Source organism: Tachypleus tridentatus, chromosome 3 (genome assembly GCF_004210375.1).
Source record: "Tachypleus tridentatus isolate NWPU-2018 chromosome 3, ASM421037v1, whole genome shotgun sequence".
Classification (NCBI taxonomy): Eukaryota; Metazoa; Arthropoda; class Merostomata; order Xiphosura; family Limulidae; genus Tachypleus; species Tachypleus tridentatus.
This window is the reverse complement of record NC_134827.1, coordinates 91,430,835-91,443,921: the sequence shown is the minus strand read 5'-3', so window position 1 is coordinate 91,443,921 and position 13,087 is coordinate 91,430,835. Positions and strand designations below refer to the sequence as shown.

The 13,087-nt window shown below is 35.0% G+C and overlaps 1 protein-coding gene across 13 annotated transcripts in view; it reads left to right on the top strand.

Moving 5' to 3' along the window:
- The window catches only part of LOC143247462 (uncharacterized), a 139,239-nt gene that overhangs the window by 84,547 nt on the left and 41,605 nt on the right, over positions 1–13,087 (top strand). For all 13 annotated transcript variants that reach the window (XM_076495622.1, XM_076495619.1, XM_076495621.1 and 10 more), the window contains one exon: positions 5,579–5,653. In XM_076495622.1, coding sequence (XP_076351737.1) covers positions 5,579–5,653 — 75 coding nt within the window. The remainder of the gene's footprint in view (positions 1–5,578; positions 5,654–13,087) is intronic.

The window sequence follows — 13,087 nt, the reverse complement described above, 5'->3', positions numbered from 1 at the left end:
ATCTTGGATGAACTTCACAACCAGCATGTCTTCTACCACCAGTTCCAAAATGATATGGGACAAGATTCAGAAGGTCAATAGCAAGTATACTTCCCTCCCCTTTCAGTCTTGCTCACCGATGGCCAGGTAGTTGCTGATGATCAGAGCATCACCAGTATTCTTAGAAAAAGTTTTCATGTGCATCTAGCTTTGTGTTTCATCCTCAATATTCTTGGCCATCAAGTCTTGGGCAGAGTTATCACCTCTCCTTTCAGACCAATTGTGATTACAATCACTCCTTTACACTAGTGGAACTGAGGCTTACTCTTCATCAGTCAGACCTGATGATATTCACTACAAGATGCTGTGCCATCTCTCTCTTGCTATTCTTCTGGTTGTTTTTAACTGGATCTGGCAGGAGAATGTTTCTCCTGATGGTTGGCCCCATGTTATTGTTCTCCCTTTATCTAAGCCTGGAAAGGATCTTAAGATTCCTTCTAACTATCATCCAGTTGCTTTGATGAACTGTCTCTATTTGGTCTTGAAGATGATGGTCAATGCTTTGTCTTGTTTGGTTCCTTTAATTAAACAACTTTCTCTTGCCCAACCAGTGTGGATTCCAATGACAGTGTTCTATCATGGATCACCTGATTCAACTTGGAAATTCTGTCAGAGAAGCCTTTCTCAAGCAATAACATTTTGTTTCTATATAATTTGACCTTGAGAAGGCTTATGATACTGCACGGGTGTACAGAATTTTGCACAATCTCCAATCATATGGGTTGTGTGCCTATTTACCCACTTTTATCTAATGATTTTTAATAAACCAGTGATTCAAGTCCATGTGGGCTCAACATTTTTCAGTTCTTTTCCACAGGAACGTGGAGTCCTTCAGATCTGTGTCTTGAGTGTCATGGTTTTCATTGTGAAGATTAATGCCATGACTGCACAAATCCCTTCTACTGTTTTAAACAGGCTCTATGTCAATAGCCTGTCAGTTGTCAAGCATGAAGTTTATTGAGCATCAGCTTTAGACTGCCTTCAATCATTTGTTGAAGTGGACCACAGCAAACAATTTCTACCTTTTCCTTTTCTAAAACCATTTGCATGCACTTTTGCCATCAACGGGGTATTCTTCCTGATCTTGAGCTCTGTGCCAGTGGTGGTGTTCTTCCTGTGGTCCCTGAGACAAAGTTATTGGGGCTTATCTTTGACCATGAACTAACCTTCATTCCACATGTTAGATGTACAAGAACACTAAACATCCTCTGTCTTTTCTCTTCCACCTATTGGGGAGTGGACTGATGTTTTGTGCTAAAGATCTATTGTGTCATCATGCAATTCAAATTGGATTGTGGGTCTCTGGTCCATGGTTCTATCAGGACCTTAGGCTTAAAGATGTTGGCCCCATTCATTATCTTAGGCTTTGGCTATGCATGGGGGTTCTCCACACTTTTCCAGTCCAGAGTTTGTACACTGAGTCTCATGGACCTTCTGTTGATCTCTGCCTCTTGCAACTTTTTTTACTCTCTGCTTCAAAACTTCGATCCTAACCACAAAATCCCATCTGGGGTTGTGTCTTTCTTTCTCAGTGCAGTGGGCTATACTTTTTTAAAATAGATTGTCTGCCATTTTTCATTTTGGCTGTTGTGTCCAGGCACATCTGGCTGAATTGGGTTTGTCCTCAGATAATGTTGCTGTCTCCATTGATCAGCCCATTTCACTATGGCTTATCACCATTCCCACCTGTGACCTTTCTTTGAATCTTCCATGTGCCGAACATCTCTCGAACCATGCTTCCATTCCCATTTATACAGATGGTTCAAAAACTCTGTGGGCTCTGACATGGTTTGTTGTGATTTGGTGGTTGCACGCAGCATCCCCTCTACAGGTTCTGTGTTCACTGCCAAATTGTATACCATTTCTCATGTAGAAGTTATGCAGTACACCAGTTGTACTACTTATACTGACTTGGTTAGTTTTCTACTGCCTATTGAATTGCTTCACATTAGTTCTCGATATTCAAAACCAACTGGCCCACTTCTCTTCCATTTCTATTTAGTTATTTTTCTATGCCGGGTCTCATCAGTATTTACGGAAACAAGCTTGTTGATACCACAGCTGAGTCTGTCTGCTCTGGTGTTATCACTACCATGGCTGAGACATGTATGGATTACAGTTCTGTATTCAAGGCTCAGCTTTGCATCAGTTGGCAGTTGACTTGGAGTGAACAGTGTGATAACAAGCTTTTCCAGATCAAACCTTCTGTTTCTATTTGGCCATCTTGTTTCTTCAAGGACCAGAAGGTGGAAGTTCTCCTGATAAGGCTATGTATTGGTCACAGTTTTAATTTATCATTTTCTTGTATCTGGGACTGATGCACCAGTGTTTTCTCCACGGGTTTACTGCTGACGCTGGACAGTACTGTTGGTGATGGTGACACTATCCACCTTACTTGTGTTTTTAAATTTTTAAAATGTACCTCATGACAGCGGGTATGGGTATTAAAACAAACCAGGGAAGAATGTTTTGACCTTCATAGGTCATCTTCAGGCTTACCTTTATTAATCTGAAGATGACCTAAGAAGGTTGAAACATCGTTCTCTACTTTATTTTAATAAACGTTTTAATACCCATACCAGCTGTCTTGAGATACAAGTGACAGTTTATTAGTTGTTGTTAAGAAAGCCTGAACATTAGATTGAGTAGAGGGTGAAAAAAAATCACAATTCTCATCACCCTTTCATTCTATTACATATTTCTCTTTCCTTTCCTTGACCTTTTGACTTTATATGCCTCACATCCCAACAGATGTTTTACCATTTTCCCCATATTCAGATATTTAGGAAATTAATATTGTAATTTCTGCATGAATGACTTGAGAGAGTTTAACAGATGAGAAACTCTGACATCACTTTGGGTTTTTTTTTTAATGAATGACCTATCTTGTGAAATTTTCCAGGATAATGCTCCATAATTCCATTATTATACCTCTTTCTAGTTGTTGAAATTGCAGCATAAGACTTTATCATCATCAGTGCTCTTAAGGCTTTTCAGAGTCATTATCTTTAATGGAAGGAAGTACTTACATTATGGCTTCGTATCCCATTTTGTGGTTCACACTGTATCTGAATGGGCACTTCATATTGTGTCTGATTACCTCTTTATTGATGAAAACTCAGGTTTTCAAGTGTATTGTGTAGATGCTAAAACAAGTGAGTTTAGTCTGAAAAAACAAAGCTTTTGCACACAGGCAGAGAATAAATAGGTTTTAGTATAGCTGTTCACAGTACATTGTCTAAACAAATTGAGCAAATGAACACAGTAGGGAACAAAGTCTGCTTGGGGACTTTTCTCTTTGATCAAGGCTTGCATGACAACATATTTATTGCTCATAATGGATGCATTTTCATGAAATTGCCCATGGCTATCTTGGATTCCTATATTATTTTTTCAATGCAGTTATTGAGAACTTTTGCAAATTCTTTTCCTGCATAACTGTTTTTCAGTAAGAATGTGGCAGTTCTTTACAGAGCCATTATCTTGAACATGTCCAAAGATTGTTGACAAATTAATCTGTGTGGAATATGTCAGGAGTATAATTAACAGACTGAATAATAATTGGATATTTGGTGATTGCAGACTCAACAGTGACTAGTGAAGTCAGTTTCTTTTAAAACATTTCATTTAGTTTCTCATGATACAGAAGTAATTGAGTATTGGCATTTATACTAGTTCCTCTGGAATTGATTTTATAGATGCATTGAAATATGCATCTATGTACTGGCAAGAGGTAACCTCTGAGACACAAACAAAATCTTGTGCCCATATCAAATGTAAAGGATGGATTAGTACCTTCATTGCCATTGTAACAGTTGATTTCTTTTTGTTAGTAAGGGCTTGATTAATCTGGTGAGGTTGATGGTTATCAGCATTGAGGCTTGTGGTTTCTGTGTGATTGTTTTTACAGTCTTGGTTGGCAGTATGTTTATGGCAACATCTGATTGAAGGCAAACGCTTTATTTTATCACAATGATGAGGTTGATAGTCATAAGCATCCAGAGATTTAGTGTCTCTGTTGTTGTTTCCACTGTCTTGGCTTCCGAAGGTTTCAGCACAAGAGGATGAAGCCCATAAATTTGTAAGCTTTCAAGTTTTAGCTACTTTTCTCTCTGATTTTTTTCTTCCTCATTCTTTGACTTAAGCTTTCCCCAATCGCATCCTGTCTTTGTAATAGCTAAGATGAACACGTAATGGATAATATATATGTATGTATAAAACATACTTGTGAGGAAGAGAGAAAGTGGGAGCACAAGTTGCAACAGAGATATTAAAATGAGCTATGTAATAGTTTTGTAATGAGTTATCATATATAATTTTTGGTACTAAATTCAAGAATTTGAAATTTTGTACTCCAGTGACTTTTATTCTATACCCTCCAACCAATAATGCTTGTCAAGCTATTAAGTCAGCTGGTTAGTAAGGCAGTTGAAATCCACAAGTAATTATGGATTTTTACATGATAAAAATTTGGAAATTCTGTTCAAGAAACTAAAAAAATTTGATACAATAAATTCCAAAAGCTTAAAATATTGTAATCTTGTGAGCAGTGATTGAACTCTTTTGTTGTACAAAACCTGAAATCTTTGAGAATGAAGAATTGAACAATAGGTATTTTCAATCCAGCCTAGAAATTAGGTCTGGTCATATTTTAGACATTCTGCTTGATCACACAATAATAAGCAGTGTGTTGTTGAGTGCAAGAGGCAAGGGAGGAATCTGGCCAATGGTGTCATGAAAACATGAAGAGATTTTTGATTGATTGAAGCCTATCTGTCAGTAAGTGTGACTGAGTCAAGCCTCACTCAGACCTAGCACATTTGCACTGCAAATTATATGCAAATATGCTAAATCAAAGTTGGGGATACACTAAGTCACATGATATGGATGCTAGCCAGTCACATTTCTGCACTCTACATAATATGATAGATCTACCTATGTTGCACATAAATTCTGTTTCTCTCTCTTTAAAATTAAATTGATTCAATTGGATGATTTTATTAAGCATTTTTATATGATTTTTTTTCTTAAATGAGCTCCTGTCTTCTATTGGGCAAAAAAAACCCATCAACACCACTTTTACAAGTTTGTTTTTTCCTTATAATTTTCTTTCAGTAAGAATTTTAAAAAAATTTTAGTAATTTGATTTGCTAGGTCATATATTTAAGAAAAAAAATATTGTTCTATAATTCTGGTTATTTATATGTGAATAACTTATTTACCCAATTAGAATAATATCTTAGGAGAAATTTTCACTTTTTTATATCCAGTTTTAGAACTAAAAGTTGAGAGAACTTGGTTATAAGTATTTTATAAATGAGTTAAATTGGTATTTTATCAGTGTGATAATATATGTTTAATGAGTGCAAAATTTATCACAGTAAAGTTTCAAATTAATAATAATTGTACATTGCATAATGTTTTTCTGGAAATTGCACTAGCAAGAAGAGATTGTGCTTTTCAAATGTGTACTGGTGTATGAGATTACTTGATTGTAATTTGGCTATACATGTTTATGTTATTGTTTTTCTTTTATTAGGACAAATCTTCCAAATCTCAAAGTACCTGTAGTGCTGGCAGCTTGATCAGCATGGGCAGTTCAGAAAATGATGAGGTTTGTATAATGGTAATAGTTCACTAAAACTGTTGTATTTGTTAATTGCATAACAGTTTAAAATGCATTTTTCATCTTGAACAAGTAACTATACAGTGCTTGTCAGTATTATTTTCTGAAATTATATTAGAATATACTAAAATTATGTTGCATTTGATATAGTTTTACATCTGTTTTTGGAAGGATTAATTCTAATATAAGACCTAATATTTTAAAGTACATTCAGAAGTATACTGTTCAAGTAAAACATCTTAGTGTCAAAATTTAAACTGCTCAATTCGTAGTAAGCATAGTATTCTGATTATCTGGGATATATTTGTTTTGGTGAAATCCTGGTGACTTTTTGTTTGTTTTCTTAGTAATTAAATAAGGTATAATTTGTAACCAGTGAAATATAATATTAAAGGAAGATCTTTGGGTAACAGTAATTGAGTTTTATTTGGTTATATTCTCCATAAAGATGTATTATCCAAAAAACAGTATATTTTTCAACACTAGTTTATCTGCAAGCCTCGACTGTTTAAAGAATATTAACTGTAATTGCCCACCCTTGTGATAGTAAAGCTTGGGGCAAGGATACCAATTGTGATTATCTACTCTCTTGATAGTGAAGCTTGGGTTTAGGATATCAATTCTGATTATATCAAAAAGAAACTTGAGGTTGTTAACCATGATTATCCATGCATTTTGAAAATAGTTTAAAGTTAAGGATTAGTTGTGATTATCTTTGTTAAAGTAGCAATTGCATAAAATACAATATTAATGCAGCGATGTATTGCTAGACTTTAGCAATATCAATGCAAAAAATATACAAGATCACACTACTCAGTGTGTTGGTTATGTGATATAACTCAACTACCAAGAAAAGTCAACATCCAAAGATTAATGCGATTCAACATTGTTTACAAAAAAACAACTAATTAAGCTTCAGTTAAAAATTTTCTTCTTCAAACACAATGTTTTGTCACTGGACTGAGAATATTACATATAGGATTAATGCAGAAGATTTAAAACAAAGCAAAATATGACTGGACAGTAAATTGAAGAAATGTTTTCTTCATCATACCCAGTGTGTATTTTTTCACCATTAAAAACTTAAAACCATTGCTCTGAGTCATTCATATATTGCAGTTTATGAAGCCTTCACATAATGAAAAGGCTGTTGGACTCTACCTTTTGTTGACAAACACCTAAGTATTTAAACAAAGCTCTCAAAATATCTGAGTTAAGATTACTTATAGTAAAAATCACCAAGTCATGGGTTTGAGTCCATGTCAATGAATGTGCTCACCTTTTCAGCTGTGGGGCATCATAATGTAACATTCAATCCCTACTATTAGTTGATTAAAAAAAAAAGCTCCAGATATAGCTGTGGGTAGTGTTAACTAGCTGCCTTCCTTCTAGTATATCACTACTAACTTTGGGATGGCTGGTGCAGATTGCAAAAAATTCAAGACAAAATAAATTCTATAGGCTATTTTTGGTATTATGAGAATGGCTTTTTCATTTTAACACTTGATAACTATATAAAATTAAAGAATGTGAGTTGCATTTGTATGAAGTTAAAATCTGGTTTTAACATTTATGTGTACTGAGTTAATTCTTTTGTAAGAGGCTTGGTGCAATGTACACAAGTTTCGCTACACACTTGCACATGTTAAGTATTTGCACTTTAACCTTTGATACAGCATGTGTATCTTTACATAACTTGGTAGACTTAGTAAAGATTACAAGTATTTTGTACACAAAAATCTATTTTTAATGAAATATTTTACAAAAGATTTGTTTGTGAAAATATTGAGTTTGTTTCATTACAAGTCTGAGTGTAAAGCAATTTCATGTTATGATTAAAAACTATTTTTCATCAAAAAAATATCAAATATTATTTGAATAATCCCTAAAACCTCCTAAATACATTTCAAACAATTGTTTTAAGTTAGACTTTATTTTCTATACTCTTATTATGTGAGGTCTGTCACTTGACTAACCTTATAATCATCATAAAGAAATTAGGAAATAAATATAAGTTATGCTTTTCTTGTGCTAGAATGACAACATATTGTAAAACAAAACCACAAATGTTTAGTCTGAATAGCTTGAGTCTCATAACACTATTCATATATTTTATTATACTGACCTTCCAGTCATGCCTACGTAACATTACATAACTTGCATTTACGTGGTGCATGTGGACTCTTGTATCCACTAACACAAAATTGTCCTTTAATCTTTTATGTGTTAGCTGTGTTTTAGTGGACTAGTATTTTGTAATATACAGTCACATCTCCACTATTATGTATAATATATATTTATATAGATTATTTAGAAATTATTAGATTTATTTTTGTAAAATATAGAACAATAAATCAAGAAGTAATATGAACAATTGTCTCTTCTTGCTATTGTCTTTATGCTCAGTTGCTGCTGGATGTGGATTAATAAGCCTTTTAAAATTTCATATGTAGAAGATACCAAACAATTGTTTTTTTAGGTTTTATATATACAGTTCAATAGCCAAAAAAATCATAAATAACTGTACTGATACAATAGAATTCCATTATAATTTAGTGAGCTTACTTACTAAGATGTATTTAGATTTTTAAAAAATATGAAACTTCAAGAAGACTAGAGACACATCCTACCTTCTCAAAATCTTCGTTCAAAACAATGTAGTAGCATTTTTACCATGAAATCAGCAGCATCTCAGCCAGGCATTAACCAAGAATCCATAAGGTAGACACTTTGACTAACACCACACATCCCTGCAAATGAAACCAGGAAAATTTTCACCCTTGATGTTCAAAGGTGTAGTGAAAGGAGATGTGGACTTTTTTTTTTTTACTTTTTCAGTTAGGTAGCTTGTTGAAACATCTGAACTCAGCATTTGACACTCTAGTGCCTGATCTTAATCTTAAATAATCTAATCTTTGATTGCTTAGAGCATTTGAATGAAGTGAGCAAGAAGACTGGAATAGATTGTTAATTAAGTTGAATTACCATGCTGGCTTACTTGAAATGCTAGGGATGTAGCCAGCACTGAAGTACAGTGGTTGATGAACAGTGAATTTATTCAATTTTCAGATAGTGATTATGAGGAGAAAGGAAGGTACACCAAGATTGTGTTGTTTTTAGATGTGAAAACAGTATTTCATGTTAATACCTTTCTTACCACAAATAGATGAATGTCTGGATGCATTAGAATGTTCCCATTGGCTCAACACATTTAAATGTAGTTTACAAATGCTGGCAAGTCAAATTGGATGATGAGAGCAGACCTAAGACTGATTTTAGCACAAAGTATGGCTTGTATGAGTTTGTGTAATGCATCTACTATTTTCAAAGGCTGTTGGAGCTTGCACTGAAGGTGCTCAATTCAGTAGCAGAGAAGCTAGGTTTGTATAAGTAACATTTTGGTATTTGATTGCATATTGAAATGTGAGATTGAAACCTGGGAGTGGTATTTCAATGGATAAACATAGTAGGCAAGAAACTGAAACCAGGAAAATGCATGCTCATGCACATGAGAGTAGGTAAAGTTGGAGTCTCTACAGGCCTGGGCAAGAAAGAAGATAATGGTGAGAGAATGGCCTCAACTTGTGACTAAGAATAATTTCACAGTTTCCTGAGTTTTGCATCAGATTACTGATTGTTTTTGGTCAGTTTCTGCTTTCATTAAACTGAGGTACACTTTGGACAGAGCAGGAAATATCATCAAGCATTCTCATCCCTGAATCATGCTTCAGTGCTGGCATATCCACTGCAAGACACCAATTACCTATTGAACACTGGTGTCGGTGATAGCTGAATCACAGCGACATTATCACAGTTGTACAGCAGAGTAGAATGTGTAATCATGCATACTAATTGTAGACTCACAGTTCCTAAAAGTGGATGCTATAAAATAAAGAACAACTTACAGTTGTGGTTTTCATAAAAGCCACTACTTTTAATGGTTGGAAGTTCACTATACTGGTTGGTTTTGCTTTGTTGAAAAAAACTTTAGAAATCTGAAAGGATGGCAATACATCAGATAAAAACATAGGAGGATTGGTTGCTGAGTCTTTTCTCAATATCAACATTCTTGAACTTGTAGCAATTCACTGAGCTTTGTCTCACTCCCCTCCTCTCCTGTGAGGGGGGGGGATGGTTATGGTACAATCTGATAACTCCACAGTTGTGCCCCAACGTGGAAGCCCAGAAATACCTTATCTCTTCATAGAATGATCTGATATTGGACACTATGTTGTAATTGAAACATTTTCTGCCATTACAATTTCAGGCCTTGCTATAGAAGGTTCTGCTAGTGAATGGATTTCATGATTAATATTTAGATGCTGCTGTACTCCATTAAACCTAGTAAGGCTTACCTGATGTTCCTTTGTAGTGCAAAATTCCTCTTTTTTTTCAAATAAATGTAACACTGAAACATTATGAAAAATGGAAGGATTTCTTAAGTTTCTCAGGTCTGTGGTTTGTTCCTAAATTTGAACTTCTTATTAGGTTCCTATGTTCTTCTCTGTAGGAACTAGGTCTTATTACTTTCTCAGGAAACCAAAGTTCACTTATCATTTCACTGTACCTTGACATAAATAGTTTATTACCTGTCTTATCCTATGGAATAAACATTTGGCCTGTAGCTGTTTTCAAAACCAATTTTCATTGGCAGTTTTTCATAGGGCATGCTGTGAGATCATAAATGTATGGAAATGTAACCTGTACCTAATAAAATCTGTGAAAGAAATGGAAAATCATGTAAAAAATGAAAAGCTGATAATTATTTTCAATGGATGATAGCTTTTTAGCCAGTGTAAATGCATTTGTTGTTTATGGTATGTTTTCTCAGAGCTGTGAAAAAAATCTAAGTTTTAAAATTTTTCATTTTTATTTTTAAGTTACTTCAAATGAATGCTACAAAATGACAGAAATCAAATTCAAGATGTTATAGTGCAAGAAATTGCAGAAACAGGATTAGATTTATTATTTTTACTCACATTTTAATATATGCAAGTGATTACTGAACTCCTGAAAGGTACTCTCTCGTCTTGAAACAGTTAATGTTCCAAAAACAGGTGCACATAGATGACAGTACACTGTTTGCTGGTGGATTTCATCAGCTGGATGATTTCTCAGATCATGATTGGTTTTGGTGCAATTGTTAATGACTTGGCAAAGCTCTGATGCATTGCACTCTGATTCACCTTCTATTGGCACAGGGCCCAGTTCCCAAGTCCTGTTTCTTTTTTGAAAACAACTATGCTCACTATTTTTTCAGTTAAAAAAGAAAGATTACATTTATTTTGTATAATACATTCTGTCCAGTCTGTTGATTTGTTTAAACTGAGTTTCAATAAATTCAAACTTACTTTGAACTTTATCCAGGTTATAAATAACCTGAGGCTGGCAGTGGTCTGTTTGATGATTTAGTTGGCTAGAAGAATATAAATTGATGTTGTTGGAAGATCTAGGTGGGAAGGCAGTTCATGTAAAGGCCTCTTGATTGAAGGTGGTTAAGTCTCAGATGCTGATGCCCCACATTTAATCCCACAGTACTGGTAACAGCTTGTGTCATTTTAGAGACCACTGAAAACATTGAAGTAGTAGATGACAAAGCTGCCAACAATGGGACATTTTAAATCCTTTCAACTACCCTTTTTACCCTTCCTTCCCCAGTCAGAGCTGGTCTAGTTTGGTATCTAGATAGGGACCTACTGGACTTACATCTGTTCATAGACACAACTTTAGAGGGTTGGGGTGCTTACTTCAACACTGAGGATATTTCCAGTCTCTGATTGGTTGCCGAGTCTTCTCCCAATATCAACATTCTTGAACTTGTAGCAATTCATTGAGCATTGTCTCACTCCCCTCCTTACCTGTGGGGGGAGGGGAGAGAATGGTTATGGTACAAACTGATAACTCCACAGTTATGTATATCACCAAGCATAGGGGGTGTACTAAATCCATGTCTATGTTTCAAGGCTGTACATTTCATTTTCTAAACCCACAGTCACCAGGTGGTGGTATTAGCTTGCTATGTTCCTTGCACCTTGAATCTGGTTGTTTGTGGATCATTGTTATTTTGGTTGTATTTCAGTCCAACAAGATTTTCCCCATGAAGTGTTCTCTTGATACACAGGTTTTTGGGTAGATGTGTTCTCAACTGGAAACACCTCATCTCTGCTTTCACCCCCCACTGGAGCATCAACTTCCTTTCGTTTGATCTCCCATTCTGCACCTGCTAGCTATGGGAGTTGAGACATTTAGTCAAGATTGCAGGGTTCATCACTTCTATGATTACCCTTCTCTTCAACTCCTCTACAGAATTCTATCTCTAAACCAAATCATTCAGTGTTTTTGTCCTACATGTGGCTCTTTGGTTGGTCTACTTTTCAAAATAGGGAATTATGGACATCTATTGCATTTTCTTTGATGTGACATTGCTCTGGAATTCCCACTTTATTTATTTCTCCTTTTTTAATTCCAGTGAAGCATGGGAGTTCTTACTGGTTACTGGTCACTGGGGTGATTAATCATGGAAGCTCCCTCCTGAGTGAATTTAGAAATTTAACTTACCATGCATTTTCATGATTATCCACTCAGGGAGAAGAAGGCAAAGCTGGTTTCCTTCTTTCTGTTTCTGTGGATGCATTTTCCCCAGGTGTACAGTTGTTGATTGTAGCAGGTCCAGCCTACTCTGGATCCTCATAACACTGAGTTCAGGATGACACCACACTGTTCCCACAGTTGTGTGTAGGAGAGGGCCCTCTTGTTAATTCTGATTGCAGAAAGTTTTTTACCTGCCCCTTCAGTTATGTTTGGGAAACCTTGTCTGATAATATGAGTAACAGGACATACATATACTGTTTTTAATGTTAACAAGCATTCAATATTCTACTCATAATTCTGAATGTAAAATGTCTCTTTCATGGATTTATGATTTCCACTTGTAATACTGGTTACAGATATGGCCCTGTTCTTGTAGTTGAGTTGAGGCAACACCATGACCCAATAATGCCAGGTTTGATTTGTTGTAGTTTTTACTCTTATGGTGGTTTCGGAAGTTTGTCCAATTTCAGCTGAAAACTAACTTTCTATTCGTAATTCTGGTTATTTGGCATATGACTCACTGTTTCCTTATCATTGGCGTTGATGAAAACACAAATATATTGTAATATAAATATAGTTACTAGGGCATGTAACATGGTATACATGTCCTAGCAACTGTAGTTTATCTTACACTATATTTATGTTTTGATTCTGTCTCCTAATGCCAGAGAGGAGTTATTGAACCTCATAAGCCTGGCTGAAGTTGTGTATGTACATAAATAATTTGATTTTTTTTATTATTGATAGCACCTCTTAAAACAAATGACACAGGTGCACATCTTTTTTTCACCCATATTAGATTCATTTCCTAATTTAAGAATGATGAGTACA